At 44.7% G+C, this 16,169-nt stretch overlaps 1 protein-coding gene across 5 annotated transcripts in view; it reads right to left on the bottom strand.

Annotated features, from left to right (window-relative positions):
- The window catches only part of WRN (WRN RecQ like helicase), a 28,326-nt gene extending 12,414 nt beyond the window's left edge, over positions 1–15,912 (bottom strand). For 2 of the 5 annotated variants that reach the window (XM_056489879.1, XM_056489881.1), the window contains exons 1-18: positions 15,839–15,908; positions 15,493–15,632; positions 14,997–15,108; positions 14,584–14,699; positions 13,597–13,742; positions 10,693–10,841; positions 8,689–8,838; positions 7,410–7,482; positions 6,360–6,468; positions 5,688–6,093; positions 5,403–5,483; positions 4,924–5,065; positions 4,095–4,170; positions 3,589–3,656; positions 3,294–3,402; positions 1,730–1,798; positions 1,140–1,222; positions 550–656 (exon numbers count right to left, since the gene is read on the bottom strand). In XM_056489879.1, coding sequence (XP_056345854.1) covers positions 550–656; positions 1,140–1,222; positions 1,730–1,798; positions 3,294–3,402; positions 3,589–3,656; positions 4,095–4,170; positions 4,924–5,065; positions 5,403–5,483; positions 5,688–6,093; positions 6,360–6,468; positions 7,410–7,482; positions 8,689–8,838; positions 10,693–10,841; positions 13,597–13,742; positions 14,584–14,699; positions 14,997–15,086 — 1,974 coding nt within the window. In that variant the 5' untranslated portion in view covers positions 15,087–15,108; positions 15,493–15,632; positions 15,839–15,908. Of the gene's footprint in view, positions 1–549; positions 657–1,139; positions 1,223–1,729; positions 1,799–3,293; positions 3,403–3,588; positions 3,657–4,094; positions 4,171–4,923; positions 5,066–5,402; positions 5,484–5,687; positions 6,094–6,359; positions 6,469–7,409; positions 7,483–8,688; positions 8,839–10,692; positions 10,842–13,596; positions 13,743–14,583; positions 14,700–14,996; positions 15,109–15,492; positions 15,633–15,838 lie in introns of those variants that run through there. The other 3 variants (XM_056489880.1, XM_056489882.1, XM_056489883.1) reach the window with 3 other exon arrangements.
- Positions 15,913–16,169: the final 257 nt, after the last annotated feature.

Genomic DNA, 16,169 nt, shown 5'->3' with positions numbered 1-16,169 from the left:
ATTGAGCTCCTTGAACGTTTTAGACCAAAGCTCTTGAGAGAGCAGATAGGAACACAACACTTGAAATACAAAGTTTTATTCTGAATATATCTTCCATGAGTCCACAGTAATTCACTGATGTGATTATCCAAATTCAGGGAATATAGGATAACATTTCCAATAAAAGCATGTTAAGTTCAGGTCTAAATTTCTGAGTTTATACAATAAGTGCTTGAGTAGTGCCTAGAAATCAGTGGCATGCTCTACAAGCCACTCAGTCAGGTAAAACAAAATCTTCCAATACTAAACCAGAAGCTTAGGGACATCATCTTCCTCAGCACAGGGATCCAAAGGAATTTAAATTTCCTAAATTTCTGGTAGTCCAAGCTCAGACAATCCTTTGTTTAAACACTGGGAAAAATCTACAAAGCCCAGTCACTGCAAGGGATGCTCCAACTCCAAAGCAGCACGGTCAGTACACCCAGAGCACAACATTAAAAGGCTGATATTTCCCAACTACCACACAAAACCCTTTTCTTGTATCAGAAACCCAATACAGCCAAACCTCACCGATGGCAGAGCCTTCTTTAACAAGCCTAAAGTTCTGAAGGAGTTCCTGAAGTCGTGGCCCCACTCAGAGATGCAGTGGGCTTCATCCACAGCGATGAGGGTGATACCTGGGGGACACAAAACCACAGCACAGCAAGCTCCAGCTTCCCTGAGAAGTCACCAGCACTGCTTTAGCTTTTGTTCCTGGAATGATTTCTGCTGCACCAGCTTAAAGGCCTCTTCCATAAAAAAGGCCCAAGAGCTTTTATAGTCTCCCCCCACCACAATCCAAGCTGCAGACATCCAACATCCCTCATGGAGATCCAAAATCTCAGGCTATTTCCAACAGGACCTTTTCCCACTCACTGCTTCTCAATCACAGTCACAACTAAGAATTACAGATGCCATTGGTTGTATTTTCTGGGTTGTAATACAAAGCCTGATTGTCTCAAACAAACACTCATATACAATTTTTTTCATCAGTGACAGGATTTTGTGTGATGAATGGGGCCACTACTCTCACCAAGAAATAGGTAAAATGTCTTCAGTAATCAAAAAGGCTTAAACAAAATTATCCTGGCAACTCACCCACAGTCTTATCTCCAACTTACCAATAGTTTGGTCAAGGTCCTGAAGTAACTTTAAGTTTCCTGAACAAAACTCTGGAGTCATGTATATGACTCTGTACTGACCCCTGAAAGACCAGAGAAAAATACACTGACACAGAAGAGCCCAGAAAATTAAACTGAATAAAATCATGACTGCATTGAAAAACAAGATGAGAACAACAGATTTCTGATGGGAAACAAGAATAATTAAGTGGAGACCATAGAAAACATTTCAGAAACACAGGAAAGCAAGGAATTCCAGGAAAAGGAAAACCAGATTTGCCAGTCCCTTAGAATAAGAGGGGACTGTTGTGTGGATGACAGAGATTGGTCTAAAACCTGACTAACATCAGGTATAAATCAGAACACAGCTGAGTCAGTAAGCTCCATCTCCCTAGCCAAAAGGCACAGCAGGGTGGCTGTAGCCTCCCACACACTCAGCCTGAGTGAATGCAAACAATATCCTGAGTGCCAGGTCCCAGGGCTGGGCCACAACCAGGAGTTTCAGTGATGATGGAGCAGGGAGACATTCTACCCCTCCAGCACCCCTGTGTCACAGCCCAGAGTACCAGAAAGCTTTGGCTGAAACTCACCCTGTGATGGAATCCTTGACCTGTTTTGACTGAGCTGAACCAAGGAAACAGGCTGGAATCCCTGTCATTCTGCAGAAATAAAAAAGCACAGTCATGAACAGACTCACTCTCCAAGCTTTAGCTTCCAGCCTGTGCCAGCATTTCTAAAGGAAGTTCAAGCTGTGAGGTCAGAGACTACTTTCTTCCAGGATCTTTGTGTGAAACACCTTTTGAAAAAGCAAGAGTGGTGCATGGCTCTTCCTGCCACCCAAACACTCTTCCACCTCCCCTCCAGCTGTCTCCACAAGGCACATGCTGGATTAGCAGGAAGCTTTCCTTGCACAAGTTCACAAATAAAATATCCAAAAGGATATGCTAAATGTGTTTCCTTTAACTATTCACTGCTGCAGTTTCTCACATTTGGATATAAGCCTTGCTAGCCCACATTTTTTTACCTTGTTCCATCTTTTGTGAGCTACTGATGCTGCATCTGCTAATTTTAAATCAGGTGGCTGGTTTTTAATGACATAATAATTACCAGCTCCACAGATTCATATTTTACCTCCTGGTGATTTGCTGCACTGTCTCAGAGCCCTTGGTTTCATTTCCACAGCTGCTCAGTCCAAACTGCAGCCAGACTGACAGACAAACTGCTGCAGTTGGTAGAAATTCAGTCTCCTCAAGATGAATGACCCACTGGGAAGGGAGTGAATAAACCCCTTCCACTGAGGAAAACAGTGGAAAAGTCAAAGCAGCAGCTGAACACACAGACAGCCTGCTGAGTAATAATCAAGGAGCTTAGGCTGTCCAGCCATTCATCTGCACACAGCCACTACGTGCAGCAGAAAATGCCACACACAATTGATGTTCTTCACTTCAAAACATCTTCATATCCCTCTTTCACTAAAGACTCGTTCTTCCCAAGTTGGACAAGGCAGGAATGAACTAGACAACTCAGCATGAGTCCCACAGCTTCAGTGAAAAAGTGTCAGAAGTGAATACCTCTTACAATAGGAAGTGAATACATGTGGAGAAAGCATTATCAGGTATTAAAAATCAAAGAGATTTATCCTGACAACACCTAAAACCACTCATGTCAGAGTGATTTGGTGTCACCCACGAGTTCCCCCCTCAGATCTCTCAAGAAGTGAAGAGGCCAGGTATTAGGAGACCTGCTACACTGTCCCTCTTGAAAGCCTGTGCTGCAGCTTTGATCTGGATTGCCTTCAGCTTCCAGCTGTACTTGGTTCAGATGTCACTCCTCAGACCTAAAGGAAGCCCTACCAAACTTTGACATGAGTGTGACAGCCTCAAACAGCTCCCCCACCACTTGGGTCTGGACACAAAAGGCCTGTGAATCCTGAAATAAGTGCCTTCAGAAACCTCTCACCAGCATCCATCCTTTGCAAATCTAGGGATCTGAGACTGCTGACACAGGCTGTGTGTGTTCCTGGAGAAACACAGGCCCTGCAGCTGACACACAAACAGCCCTGCAAGGGGCAAACACCCAGAAAGGCCAAGGCAGGACCCATGTGAGCTCCTGGGGAATCCAGCAGCAGCCTGGCGCTGCTACCACGTTACTCACGTCAGCTGCAGCACCTGGTCCTCCATCAGGGAGATAAGAGGGCAGATGACAATTCCAGTGTGTCCAGTGTAAACAGGAGGAAACTGGTAGCACAAGCTTTTTCCATAGCCTGAGAGGAAAAAAAAAAAAAAAAAAAAAAAAAAGCATAAGTGGGACATCATGCTTTCTATGCAGCTACAAGAGACAATTCTAGCACCTTGGTGAGCCCAAAAAAACCAAGCCATACTTGTTTTACTCCTCTCCCCCAAAAAGGAAATGACTTTTTATTGTTTCTTAGCATACAATGGTAACTCACCAGTTGCCATGACAACAAGATTATCTCTTCTGTCTTCCAAAAGAGAATTGATCACTTTCCACTGGACCCTTTAAATTAAACAAAGGGGAATACTTGATTTTTGCCACCACAGATAGCAAGTAAATTGCATGAAACTGCATATTCTGTGGAATTGTGGGTTAAAGGGACCCTGGAGGCTGCCTCAGAGTGCTGCCTTTGCACACTGCAGCCACTCAGACACTCCAAGTACTGCAAGCAGGGCCACAAGTGCCAGAGTGGGGATCTCTAACAGGACTCAGGCAAGCAGCACTTGATGTAATCACTCACAGATCATCACAAATAATACCTGCAGTTTTCACAGTGTTTGTGGATCAGTTATCTCCAATACAAGAGAGTGTGAACAAGACAACCTGGATTTGCTTGTTGCCATTTTTTCAAGTAAGCAGTGATAAAAACATCATCCAGGTTGAAGGAAGGGCAGGAACACATTCCACACAGTGTCCATTTCAAGAGAAAAATATGCTCACGGTTTAAATGAAGAATGCCCAAAATAGGTCTTCAGACACATGATGTGGCTTTCTCCAGGTTCTGGCAGCAGTGGATCTTTAGTGGGAGAGAGGAGAAGAAAACTCTCATTTGGGATTAAATTTTAAAAAGATAAAGCACTGTCTCCACAAACAACAGTCTGCTCATGGTTCGTGACGCCCAGGGGTTAGAATATGGGCAATTCCATGAAAAGAGAGACATCAAACTCCAGGTATTTACAGGCTAGAATGAAGGACTGAAAAAGCAAAGAGGCTCCTCAGAGACCCTGCAAGAGGAGAAGAACATATGGCTTGATTAATGAGATAAAGCAGTAGGACTATAATGCATAACTGCATCATCTGGAACAGGATCATCCAAACAAGTCAAGGTGTGCTTCTCCTCACATCTCAGCTGCTTTTCCCCACTTGATTTCTCAACAAAGGGACAACCCCAAGCAAGTTACAATCACCCCCAAGGCAGAATTTCTTCAGAATTCTGCCATGCAACAGCAGAAGAACACAGGCAGACAGGGCAGGTGTCACCTCCCCCATGCTGTGTTCTGAGCAGATCCCCTTGGCTCTGCAGGGCCCCCACACAGGTTTTACTCCCATGAAGCAGACATCAGCTGATCATGGCAGAACTTCACTCTCTTTTGTCAAGCACACCTTTGCACATACCAAGCTCCCCTTAGAAAGCCAGGTGAGCTTCATGTTCCTGGTTTAAGAAACCAACCCCTAAAAAGTCACTGTGCTTCCATGGCTGCTTCTACAGACAGTGATCTTGAAAAATATATTTCATCATGCACTAAGATTTTTAAAAAAAAAACCATACCAAAATATTCTTCCTCCTCTTCCTCAATGCCTTCATCTTCATCACCATCTGGTGTTACATCCACTTCTGTGTCAGTTTTCCAGGCTTTACTGGACTCTCCCTCAGGTGAAACTCCTTCACAACCATCTACATCTTTCAGAGACTGAGAAATTAAGAAGAAAAAGTTATTTTGGAGCATGGAAGGGTGGCTAAAATGCCATCCAAGGTAATATGATATGGGAACAGGTTTTAATGTAGTTATAACAACTTAAATCTAGTAGGTAGATCAACTCCAAGCTGGTGTAGTAAAGATGACACACAAGGCAAATGATAACCAGCAAACTGAATTCCTTAAGTATCCAAGGGTTTATTCTATCCATCTTCTGTAAGCAGCACCATTTTGCTTCACATTCCCTCCCCTTAACTGTGCTCCACTCCACTGTGATCCCTCAGCAGCATCATTAGGAAAAAAATTGAAAAATAAAGCCTGAGGCACTCACTTTCAGCATCTCCATTTCCAGCTCTTCATCACTCTCAATGACACAGGACACATTTTGTTCATTGTCTGTGGAACATGCCTCCTACAAAATCAACACCATTCTCTTAGAAGCAAAGTAATTTCTATTTTACCCTCAGCCTTCCAACCTTTTGTACCTCCTATAAGCCACTTCTCTGTATGCTTTAAGTTCTTACCAGAGCTAATTAAGCTCAACATTCAGCTCTGAGGCCTGTTCACTAAAAACAATATCTGAAAGAAATACTAGAACTTAACAAGTTCTCATTACCTCAGGTGCAACTTCATTGACCAATTCCTTTGCAGCCTGACGTTCCAAGACCTGAAGCTCTTGCTCGCTAATGTCCAGGGACATGAAGTCATCTCTGTCCTCCTGGTCTGCAAATCTGGCTGCTGGAGCCCCATTTTCCAGAGCACTGTCACCTCTCTGTGCCTCCTCTCCCCCCATTTCCTCCTCCCAGAGAGCATTCAGTGTAGCATCAGAGCAGATGTTGAGGTCACCTTCAGGTTGCTCAGCACATTCTGCTTTTTGTGCTTTGACATTTGCTGACTTGGCTTCCAATAGTGTTGCATTTGCACCACAGCTCCTCTCCAGTCCAGAAGGGGAACCTGAGCCCGACAGGATGGATTTTAAGGCACTGATGTTCTCTGATATCTCAGCTAGTATTTCTGCAGCCCTAGGAGGTAAAAGCAAAGAAGGTAAAACAAAATCACAGAGGCAGTTACTCCACTTCGGAACAAAACTCAGCCAAGTTCAGTGTCAAATCTGTTGCAATTAGACCAGGGAAAACACATATTCTTGTGTATAAAAAATACAGTTTCTTGGAAGACAACAAACAGATAGCAGATGTCTGTTCAAACAAGTACTTTGTTGTGTGGGACCTCAGAGATTAAAAGCAAAACACTGATTGTGGAGGTAGAGACAAGTCAGCAAAAGACTGACCTCTGGAAATTTTCCAGCTGTCCAGAAGAGTCAGGGATGTGAGAAGCCAGGTCTGTTATCTCTTCAGCCAGAGAAGCCAAGTGCTCCTTCACACCCTCAGATGTGGCATCTGTAACAAGTGCAAGACTTGGTTATTTGGTAATAATTGGGGTCTAATACCTCTACCTAAAGAACTCACATTCCTGTGACTGCATTCCTACAAGATCCACAGCTGATAAAACAGCATTTTCCAGGGCTTAAAAATCAAGTATAGAGAATCAGGCCAAGCTTCCAAGTATACCAGCATTGCCTCTCTTCCATTACACAAGCTCAGGGAAAACAGGTACACAACAGGACTGCTACAAAGCCATCCCTGCCAGCTTCCCTCCAGCTCCCAGAAAAGAGCTGCTAACAAGGACATGCTGACTAAACCAAGGCTAAATCCTGCACCTCGTATCAAGGGGATAGCACTGCCACTTCAGCCTTTGACAGAAAAGTAACATTCAGCCAAAACAAAAAGGAAAACCTCTCACCACCCCTCTTTTTCAGCCTTAAGGTACCTGTAATATCTTCTTTATGAAACACAGAACTGAACAAGAGCTGAGATTGTAAATTCTCCTGTGATGAAGTAAATAATGTTAAGCTGCTCTAAAACATTTGGGTCCTATTGATATGCCTCACTAAAAACATGACTTCCTAAAGTGGTGTGTTTTGTGGCCCTATTCCATCTTAAATTAGGGATTTGTCCCTGCATGAGCAGTGCTGAAATTAACTCACTGAAGTGTTTCCATAAACAAACTGGGATGACAGCAGGAATTCTTCCCATCCCTGTGTATAGCAGAGACAAACACAAACAAACATCCTAAGAGTGCCTTCCCACATCCCATGGAAAACAGTCACAGAGTGTGGCTACCCTGGGCATCCAAGATCTTTTACTATCTGCTCCCTCTGCAAGTCTTTTGGAATCACCAAGAAGCCAAAGAAAACCTGATACTACTAAAACACCTGCTGGGAAATAGAATATACAATTGTACATGGAATAAATTCCTCATGCCTGGATGGACAACTTACCTTTCCTCACGCTAAATAATTTCTGGTCACTCTTATTCATATTTTTCAGTTTTTCATAAACAATGTAGCCAGCCTAGGAGAGAAAAGAAATAATTAGTACTCAGCACTCCTCAGAGAAAAAACAACAACAAAAATTAATCAGGAGTTAATGAAGCAAAGCATGGCACCAACAGAGTGTGACCAGCAGAATTCCAAACTGGAATATGGAATCACATCATAGTAATGACTACCCTGACTCACTGTCCATCAGGACCAGGTTGTGTGTTACAGAAAGCTGCACTAAGGGCCAAATGCTGACTTGGGACTTCCTCTGGAATGGATACTCTTACACAGATCCCAGCGAGGGTAATCTCAGCAAGCTCACTGCACACAGAAAGCTCCCAGTACTCAGCCCCCAGTCCCACCATCTGCTCACCTCATTCAGATTTCATGCTGTGCTCCAGGAGAAGAGCTACAAACCTACCAAGATGGATTCAGTGTGTTTAGCATTTCCCTTGGTATGAATAATGAGTTCTAACAGAAAAACACAGCCCAAAGCCAGCAATGTGCTAATTAGGCTACACACGTTGAAAAAGAAACAAGTTACTCCCTCATGTTTTCCTGGGAGGCTCCAAAAGGCAGGCCAGGTGAACACAGCATAGTGGGAAAGATGTACTGCCTGGAAAAAAAATGGCTACAAAAACTGAACCAGGCACAAAGAAATTTAAAATGTTTTCCTTATTGTTTTGGGTCTTCACAGGTGCTAAATCCTCCACAGTTGAACTTTTAACTAAACCAGAAGTCAGAAAAGAAACCATTGTCCCACTGCCCCTCCTCTAAGCCAAGAAAAAAGAGACTGAAGGATTTTTTCTTGCCATAAGGAATGATTTTCTCCCAGAAAGCAGGTGGCATATTGGTAAAACCCTTCACAGAACTGCAGATAAACCAAAATTCATCCAAAATACTGAAAAAACAGGGACTTCTGGAGAAACACAAAACTCCTATGCAACTGAACTCTTCCTGACAGTCCATATTATGGTTCTCCTGTATCAGCCACCAGTGAAGACTGTGTTTCTTCAATGTGCTTTTGAATTTCACCTCCCATGCTATATTTGACAAGATCTGGGTTCATTAGCAGCTAAGGAAGATGACAAAACCAGCAGGAAATACATCCAAAAGTGGTAGCAAGCTACAGTGAACACCTGCAGACGAGGGACTAAAGAAATAACCAGCAGCTCCAGCACACTGGAGCAGGGATTTACTCCCAGAGGCTGGAATGGTGATCCCCTGTGGTACATACATAGGCATCAGTGGCTGCATAGAGCTTCTGCTCCTCGTTGAGTGGAAACTTCTCCCAGCTGCTGCAGCGGACAGACGGATCCTTCAACAGCTGCCTGCCAAAAAGGTGCTTCACCAGCCCATTCAGACTCCATGTCTCCTTACACTTCAGCTGGGGAAAAAAAGCCAAACAAAACACCAAAAGAAGAGGATTTGTTTACAAAGGAAAGCACCTGCACCTCCCCAAAAAGAGCAAAGTGTAATCAATCCCTTGTTAGAAGCAAAGAGCTCTGGGTTAGTCAAAACATATTTAGTTTTTCAAAGCAGTAACTCTTCTCAGTGCTGTCACACTCAAAAATATTAATTATCTGTACAAAGCAACCTCTGGGTTGATAAAATAAAAGCCCTGGACCTAAACAGCACCCCCTCTCTCCTCCAGGATTTTCCTGTTATTTGCCTTTCTAATTAGAAAAACTCAGTATCAAGCACCAGGGATTTGTCTGATATAAACACAGGAATATTAAAGCCTGCCTGTGAGCATTGGACAAAGCAGAAGAGCAGAGCTCTAGCACAGGCTGAGCACTGCTCTGAGTGCTGGGAAGCAGCTCATCCCAAGCCTCCAAAAGCCACCTCACCACACTGCTGCCTCCAATTGCCTTGGCAGTCCCCTGTCAACCACAGTGGCTGCACGCTGCTGTCTCCAGAGCCAGTCTGGGAAACTTGGCTTCAGAGCCCAAGGATCCAGGCCTGCTGCTATTCCAGCTTGGAAAACGTGCCCTACCATGCACAGCAGCAGTGCAGTATTAGCAGCTCACTGCCTTGAGTCTGGTATAAAAAAACCTGCTCTTTTTAGGCTCCCCCAACTGTTCTTTTTAGGCTCCCTCAGCCCTTCCCCTCCCATTGTGCCATTATATATAACCCTGTTCTTTTGTTCTCTTTCAAGTTTATTTTTGGTTTGTTTTCTCTTTAGCAGAAGACTTTTAAGCTGCTATCAGAGAGATCATCCTCAGAACAAATTATCCCGACTCGAATGACAGGATTTAAAAAAAAATAAATAAAATAAAAAATAAAAAAAAAGGGGGGGGTGACTGAGGAAACTCCAATTTTGAGAAGTAACAGCTCCTCTTATTGTGAGAGTAAAACAGTTAATGTGTATCATTTCCAATCCACTAGGAAGCCAGACTCTGAAGTGGCTCCTATGAAAAGAACTGCTCCAAATGTTGGTGCTGCATCACAGAAGGAATGAGAAAAGCATGGAGAGACCAAGCACAGGTAAGGAAACCCCTGGTGCACACAGAAATAAAAGCTTTAAGGGACATGCTAGAAATAAGGAGGATTTGGAAAGCAATGAACCTTTGGCTCCTTTCCCTAAAAAGACAGCACAGGTGTCCCTGCATCAAACATTCTGACACAGAACTGAAATTCTGGGTGTGCCAAATGCAGCACAACTTGTGAACAAGAGCTCACTAGGTGCTGGCAATAGCACCCACAGGAGAGCTGAGGTGACACCAGGATGAGAATCACAGGGATTGAGGTATTTCTACAGCTCCACACTGTGTGGCACAAACATCTCTGCAGGGAGGACTTCAAGGAAGACCTTGATGCCTCCCTCGAGCACCCAGCAAGCCATAGTAGCCTTCTTGTACCCTGTTTATAAAGTTCAGCCATTGCTGGGACAGTGGCAGCACTGCCAGCAGAACAGTCTGGCCATTTACATCACTGAGGATTAAAGGAAAAAGCACTTGGAGCTGAATTCAAAAGGTACATCTTGTAAATACTAAAAGTGAACAGACCTTAGAGGGGACAAATGTTGATTAAAAAGTGGTCACTGAAGGACAGTTCTTAGTTCTGCAGGCTTGGAGAGATGTTGTTTAACAGTTTCTAAGTAAGTTACAATAGATCTCTGCTTTATTCCACAGAACACGTTTGCTATTGGAATAGAACTCCAACCACGACAAGGAAGCCTCCTTTTGAACAGCACCATAACAAGATTCCCTCCCACACACAAAAAGGTTTTAAGTTTTACTTTCTCATTAGCAACGTCAGCCAGCTCCACAAAGCTCTTCAGTTTGATTTCAAAGTCACTCATCAGCTTCCATTGATCTCCCTCAATTCCTACGCCAACCTTTTTAATTGTTTCATCTTCGAGCAGCCTTTTGAGTCCCTTGGGAAAACCTAAAATAGATTAAGCCCAAACATGAGAAACTAAATACTAGAAGATGCCAGAAAGTCTAATGGAAATGACAAAATCCAAGCACAAAGGCCATCTGCAAAACCCTCTGCTTTTAAAGGAAAAGCCACCAAAGCTCCTCTATTTATTTGATTTCTCTCTGGAATGACTGAAAACTTCAACTGGTTGTGATGGATCATCTGCAGACAGGCAAGAAGGAAATACTTGGAATAAAAAAATCATCCTGTACCTGAAAACAAACCAAATGGAAAAAAAAAACCCCAAAACCTTGTCTTTCTGATTGTTAAATCACACAACAAAAAAAGCAACCCCTCACTGGAAAAGATACTTTAATTCTGAAAATTCTGTGTTTATTACATGAAATCAAATATTATTTTACCATTTCCCACATAATTTCTTCACAGTTTTTGCTATTTCACATTTCTGGGCAACAGTTTAAACCATAAGCATGGGAAATCATCAGAAGCACAGATTCTCTGGAGACACACTCACAGCTAAGGCTGGGCTGCTCCAACAACAGCATTTGGAAAACAGAATTCACCAACCAGATGCTGTGCCAAGCCCAAACATGTCAGTCCTGTCAGCAAGCAAAAACCCACAATGATTAAAGATGCACACAGATATTGGGTATTATATTCTGATTTCTCCCAAACTGATGGCACAGCAATCCTGGATCAAAGGGTATTTTCAAGCTTACAGGACTGAATTAAAGCAAGCAGCCTTCTCATCTTATTTTCTACAGGAAGAACAGCCACAGACACTTCATCCTTGAACAGTAACAGCCTTTTCCTCCCCTGTGTGTTTGCTCCCATTTAAAATTCAGAGCATCTTATTTAAATCCATACCTTCAGGACCCCACAGCTGGATACCCTGAATTAGTCTCAAGTGCAAATCTAGTACCTGCAAACACACAGAACTGCACAGGCACACAGTGCTTATCTGCCTTGGGCTTCACTACAAACATCACCTTTTCTCAGTCCTGCAATATGTATTTATGTACTTCAACCAACACTTGCCATCACTGATTTTATTGTTGCACAATTATCTCTGCCCTTTGATGACTGCCACTGTACAGGTACATTTGCAGCTACAGCCACATTCAGCTGTACTGTGGACTGGGAAAATGCAGATCCACCCCAAGGCATTAAAAAATAACTGGTTAAAACCCCCCAGAGATATTATGAACCTGGTGCTGGTAGGTGCAGACAAAGTACAGCATTTCCAAAGCATGTGAGCCATAGGAAAAACATGGAAAATCCCCCACAAAGGGGAAAGATCTCAGTCAAATAAAAGCCTGCAACATACTCAGCTGGTTTGTTTTACACAGGATTTTCACCTAAGGGAATAATCATTAAAACCTTGAAGGATGGGCACCCCCCAGTGAAAGACTTGTGCCCCATTTCCACCACCCCATAGCTAGAAAAGTGACTAGCAAAAACCAAAAAGTCTAAGTTGAAGACTGTGCAAAAGCTACAATCTGAGAAACAGGTCACATTTTAAGAAATCTGTAAGGAAATCTAAATAATACTAAAAAATGGAAAATTATGAACAATCTTCCCAAAAAATAAATAAATGTGGTTTTGTCATTTATACACAGTCCAAGAATGCTCAATTCCTCCTGCAGGAGAAAGTATTTCTGCCAGGATTTGCTACTTTATATTGTGATCTGGCCAGCACTTCTGCAGATCATATCTGTTGCCATAATAAGCAGAAATTGGCTCTGGCTCCTGCACAAGTCACTCAGCTCAAAGTGCACCTTCCCTTGGCAAGAAGAGGCATTTTGGAAAAGCATCCAGAGGCAAACACCCCCTTGTGCTGTAGCACAGCAGCCCACGTGCAGCCACACTCAGCACTGGCACACAAACATCTCCCCTGCCACCATCAAAAGCACTCCAGCTCTTTATGGCCCTTCCTCCCTCAGCTTCCTCTCCTCACATCATTTTCCTTTGTGCTCTCGAGCCTCCCTGATGGAATAGCCTCCAGCAATTAAATTTTCCACCCCATTTGCTCTAAATGACAAAGGATTGAACACCAACATTAAAATTATCGCTATTATACCTCAGCACGAGTCCCCCAGGGAAATCAGAAACCTCTCACAGGCATAGTTTCAATCTCACATTTTAAACCAAAGGTTATAAAATTGCCATCTCCTTCCCTCATCCATGTTTTCCCTATTTGGAAGCTTTTATTCACATCCATAATGAATTGAGCCTCTGCTAAGCACACCCCCTTCTCTCCCACAGCTGCATCACACCAGGTACCCAGTATTCTTTCCCAAAGCTGATGTCATATAATGCAGGTATTGGGAATAGAGAGCACAAGAACCATCATTTTTGAGGCTTTTTGTTGAAGCCAAATTAAAAGAAACAAAACACAAAAAACCCACAGCCTGCTCTATTTAGGTTCATTGTTTATTTTGGCACTAAACAGAAAACTCGTTATAGGAGCAGGGAATTAAGTTTTTAAAATTGGAATAAAATATTCTCTCCCAGACAGAAAAATAATCCACAAGCAAGACTCCTCTCCTCTGTTCAGAGCCCATATCCTGTTTTCAAGTACATGTGGCAAGCTAAGATTGTCTTAATATATAGGCATCACTCAAAGAATAAATCCCTTGATTATAGGTGGGAAAGGGGAGAAAAGGGATGGATATCAGCCACTGCTCAAGGCTTAAGTTCAAACCTAACCACAAGAAATAGTGAGCAGATCACACCCTAGGTAAGAGAGGAAGTACAGTACCTGCCATGGAGGAGATGTGGAACAAGTAGCACTTGTCCTCAGTGACACACATCTGGATTACAGCTGTTTTGGACATCTTCCCTTTCGTGTATGATGGTGGCCATTCAATGTCAAATCCAACAGCAGCCCCATCTGATAAACTCTGCCTGGAAAGGAAGAGATCCCCCTCACATTTATCTGCTGTTCTATCTGCATTTAAAACACCACCCTTAAGTCACTCCACACGAACATGAGAGGGGCACAGAAACCACTTCACAGCACAGACCCCTTTGTGCTGTTCCCCAGAGCCACCTGAAATGCTTCAGAACTCTGCAGATCTGTGTGGAAATGCCAGCACATTGTTTATAAATAGCTGCAGGTTGTGGGTGCAGAGAAGGACAGGGAGAGAACACACAGCAACTTCCAGCATGGGCAAAGCAAACACATCAAAATGAACTGATTTCCTACCAATGAACTCAGAGTAGGATAATGGGAAATAAAACAATCTTAAAACACCTTTCCCACACCACTCCCTTCTTCCCTGGCTCAACATGACTCCTAAGGAGAACCAGAGGCAAAAAATGATGGAATAGTTTTTATTGCTTTGAAAGGCTGTTCTTGATTCACCCCATGATCCCTTGGAAAACAGTCCTTTATTTATCCCACAGCACTGGAAGCTTTACACAGAATTTTTCCCCCCAGCAACATGAGCTGTGCTACACAAAAAAGGGAAAAATAATCATGTATTTGCAGCATGAATTTACTGTTTTCTTTAAACATACAGTCCCAAGTTAGGAATTAATTTTTCTCTGAAGCTCATGGAATTATCCATTCTGTGCAAGGTAATCAATCTGCATTGGAGCATCCTGAGCTCCTGCTTTGAAAGGTTCAGCAATGGCATCTCCCACCAACAAGGCCAAATGGGAAACCCTCCCAAAAGCTGAGACCCTCCCAAAAAGAAAGGAGCACTGAAAGGAAAGAATAAAAAAACTGAATATGAGCTGTTACCTGATATCTTCTGCAAGAAGAGAGCAGTCACTGGCTTCATAGCTATAAACAACAGAGCCACAGAACTCCAGGAATGGCAGCCCATCCTCCAGAACACTCCTCTGGGCACCAGGCTTCTGCCAAACAGCATTTGGGAGAGATCTGGTTACCTACCATTCCTGTCCTCACCAGGGACATCCATCCCAGCCAGGCTCCCCTTGATAAAAACATCTGAGTTCCACCCCAAACTTCTCTACTGAGCTCTGAGCACTCAGTGAATAAAACATAAAAGTTATTGTTGTTTCACCTGGTAATTTTTAATACCCAAGCTACTAACCATTTACTAACCAACTAATCACAGGCCTAACTAAAAGCACATTCTCCAGAGCTGGGTTATTATGCAGCCTGCAAAGCATCCCTGAGCCATGACATACCTTTTTATGGCCCAAAGAAGCTCCCTCCTGGCTCTCTGTAAGCATCCACTGGGGATACTTACCCTGCAGGCCAGCAGTTACCACATCCATTTTTGACACATCTCTGTCATTTCTGCATTAATAATAAGAAGAACAGGAAATTAGAACAGTCAGCGCTCACGTGGAGATGAGCTGTCACTATCATCAGGGCTAAAATAACAACATTGAAAGCTTTTGATTTTTTATTGATTCCCAAAGCTAAGCAGACTTCCCTTGGCATGCAGAAGCACAACCAACTGCCCCCTCCATTTCAACTAGAACAAGGATTTTAACACTAAAACAGAGACATGGCAAGAGCTCTGCTTTACAGCCACTAAGTTCTTTGGATTGGGACTGCCAGGAGCAGAAATAAAGGACACCCTGCAGCACCCACAGCCCCCAAAACCAGCACGAAGTTCCAGAGCACCTTTGGTACCCACACACACCGCGCACCACGTCCCACCACAGCATCGCCCACCTGCCCAGAGCCAGGCCGCCAGCCGGAACGCGGGATCGCTCAGCACCCAGCGGTCAGCGGCCATCCAGCCCGGGAGCCCACGGGAGAACCGGCAGGGGACACGGAGCCGCCAACAAGCCCTCACACAACGGGTAACACGCCTTAAGGCCACAGGAGAGAGCACCCTCAGCGCCGGGCAGGCCGCCCTCGGAGCGGCTACTTCCCTGTGCTCCCCACTGTCCCCAGTGCTCCCCGCATCCCCCCCAGTGCCCTCACGGCTTCACCCGCTGTCCCCGCGTGCCCCCAGCGCAGCCCAGGGGCTCTGGGCGGGCTCGTTCCGCCGCCGCGGCCGCTCCGCGCCCGGTACCTGGGAGCGCCCGGCCTCCCTCACGGAACCCGCGCTGCTGCGCGCACATTTTGCGTCAAGCCGCGTCGCGCCGCGGATACGTCACCCAGGGCGCCCCCACCCCCGTCTCAGCTCGGGTTACCCGAGGTGACGCGCACGCGCAGTGCTGCGGCGGCCGCGGGGCACTGTGGGTGTTGTAGTCCCGCGGCCGTGAGGGCCGCGAACCCCCCGGCGCCCCCCGCGCTGCCGCCGCCGCCGATCTCGGCCGGGCGGGGCCGGGGCGGGCCGGGGAGGGCCGGGGCGGGGCGGAGCGGGCGGCGGGGGAGCGCCAGCCCGTGGCTCTGCTCGGCGG

The sequence above is a fragment of the Oenanthe melanoleuca genome, chromosome 4 (assembly GCF_029582105.1).
Source record: "Oenanthe melanoleuca isolate GR-GAL-2019-014 chromosome 4, OMel1.0, whole genome shotgun sequence".
NCBI lineage: Eukaryota > Metazoa > Chordata > Aves > Passeriformes > Muscicapidae > Oenanthe > Oenanthe melanoleuca.
This window is presented reverse-complemented; position numbering and strand designations above follow the sequence as displayed.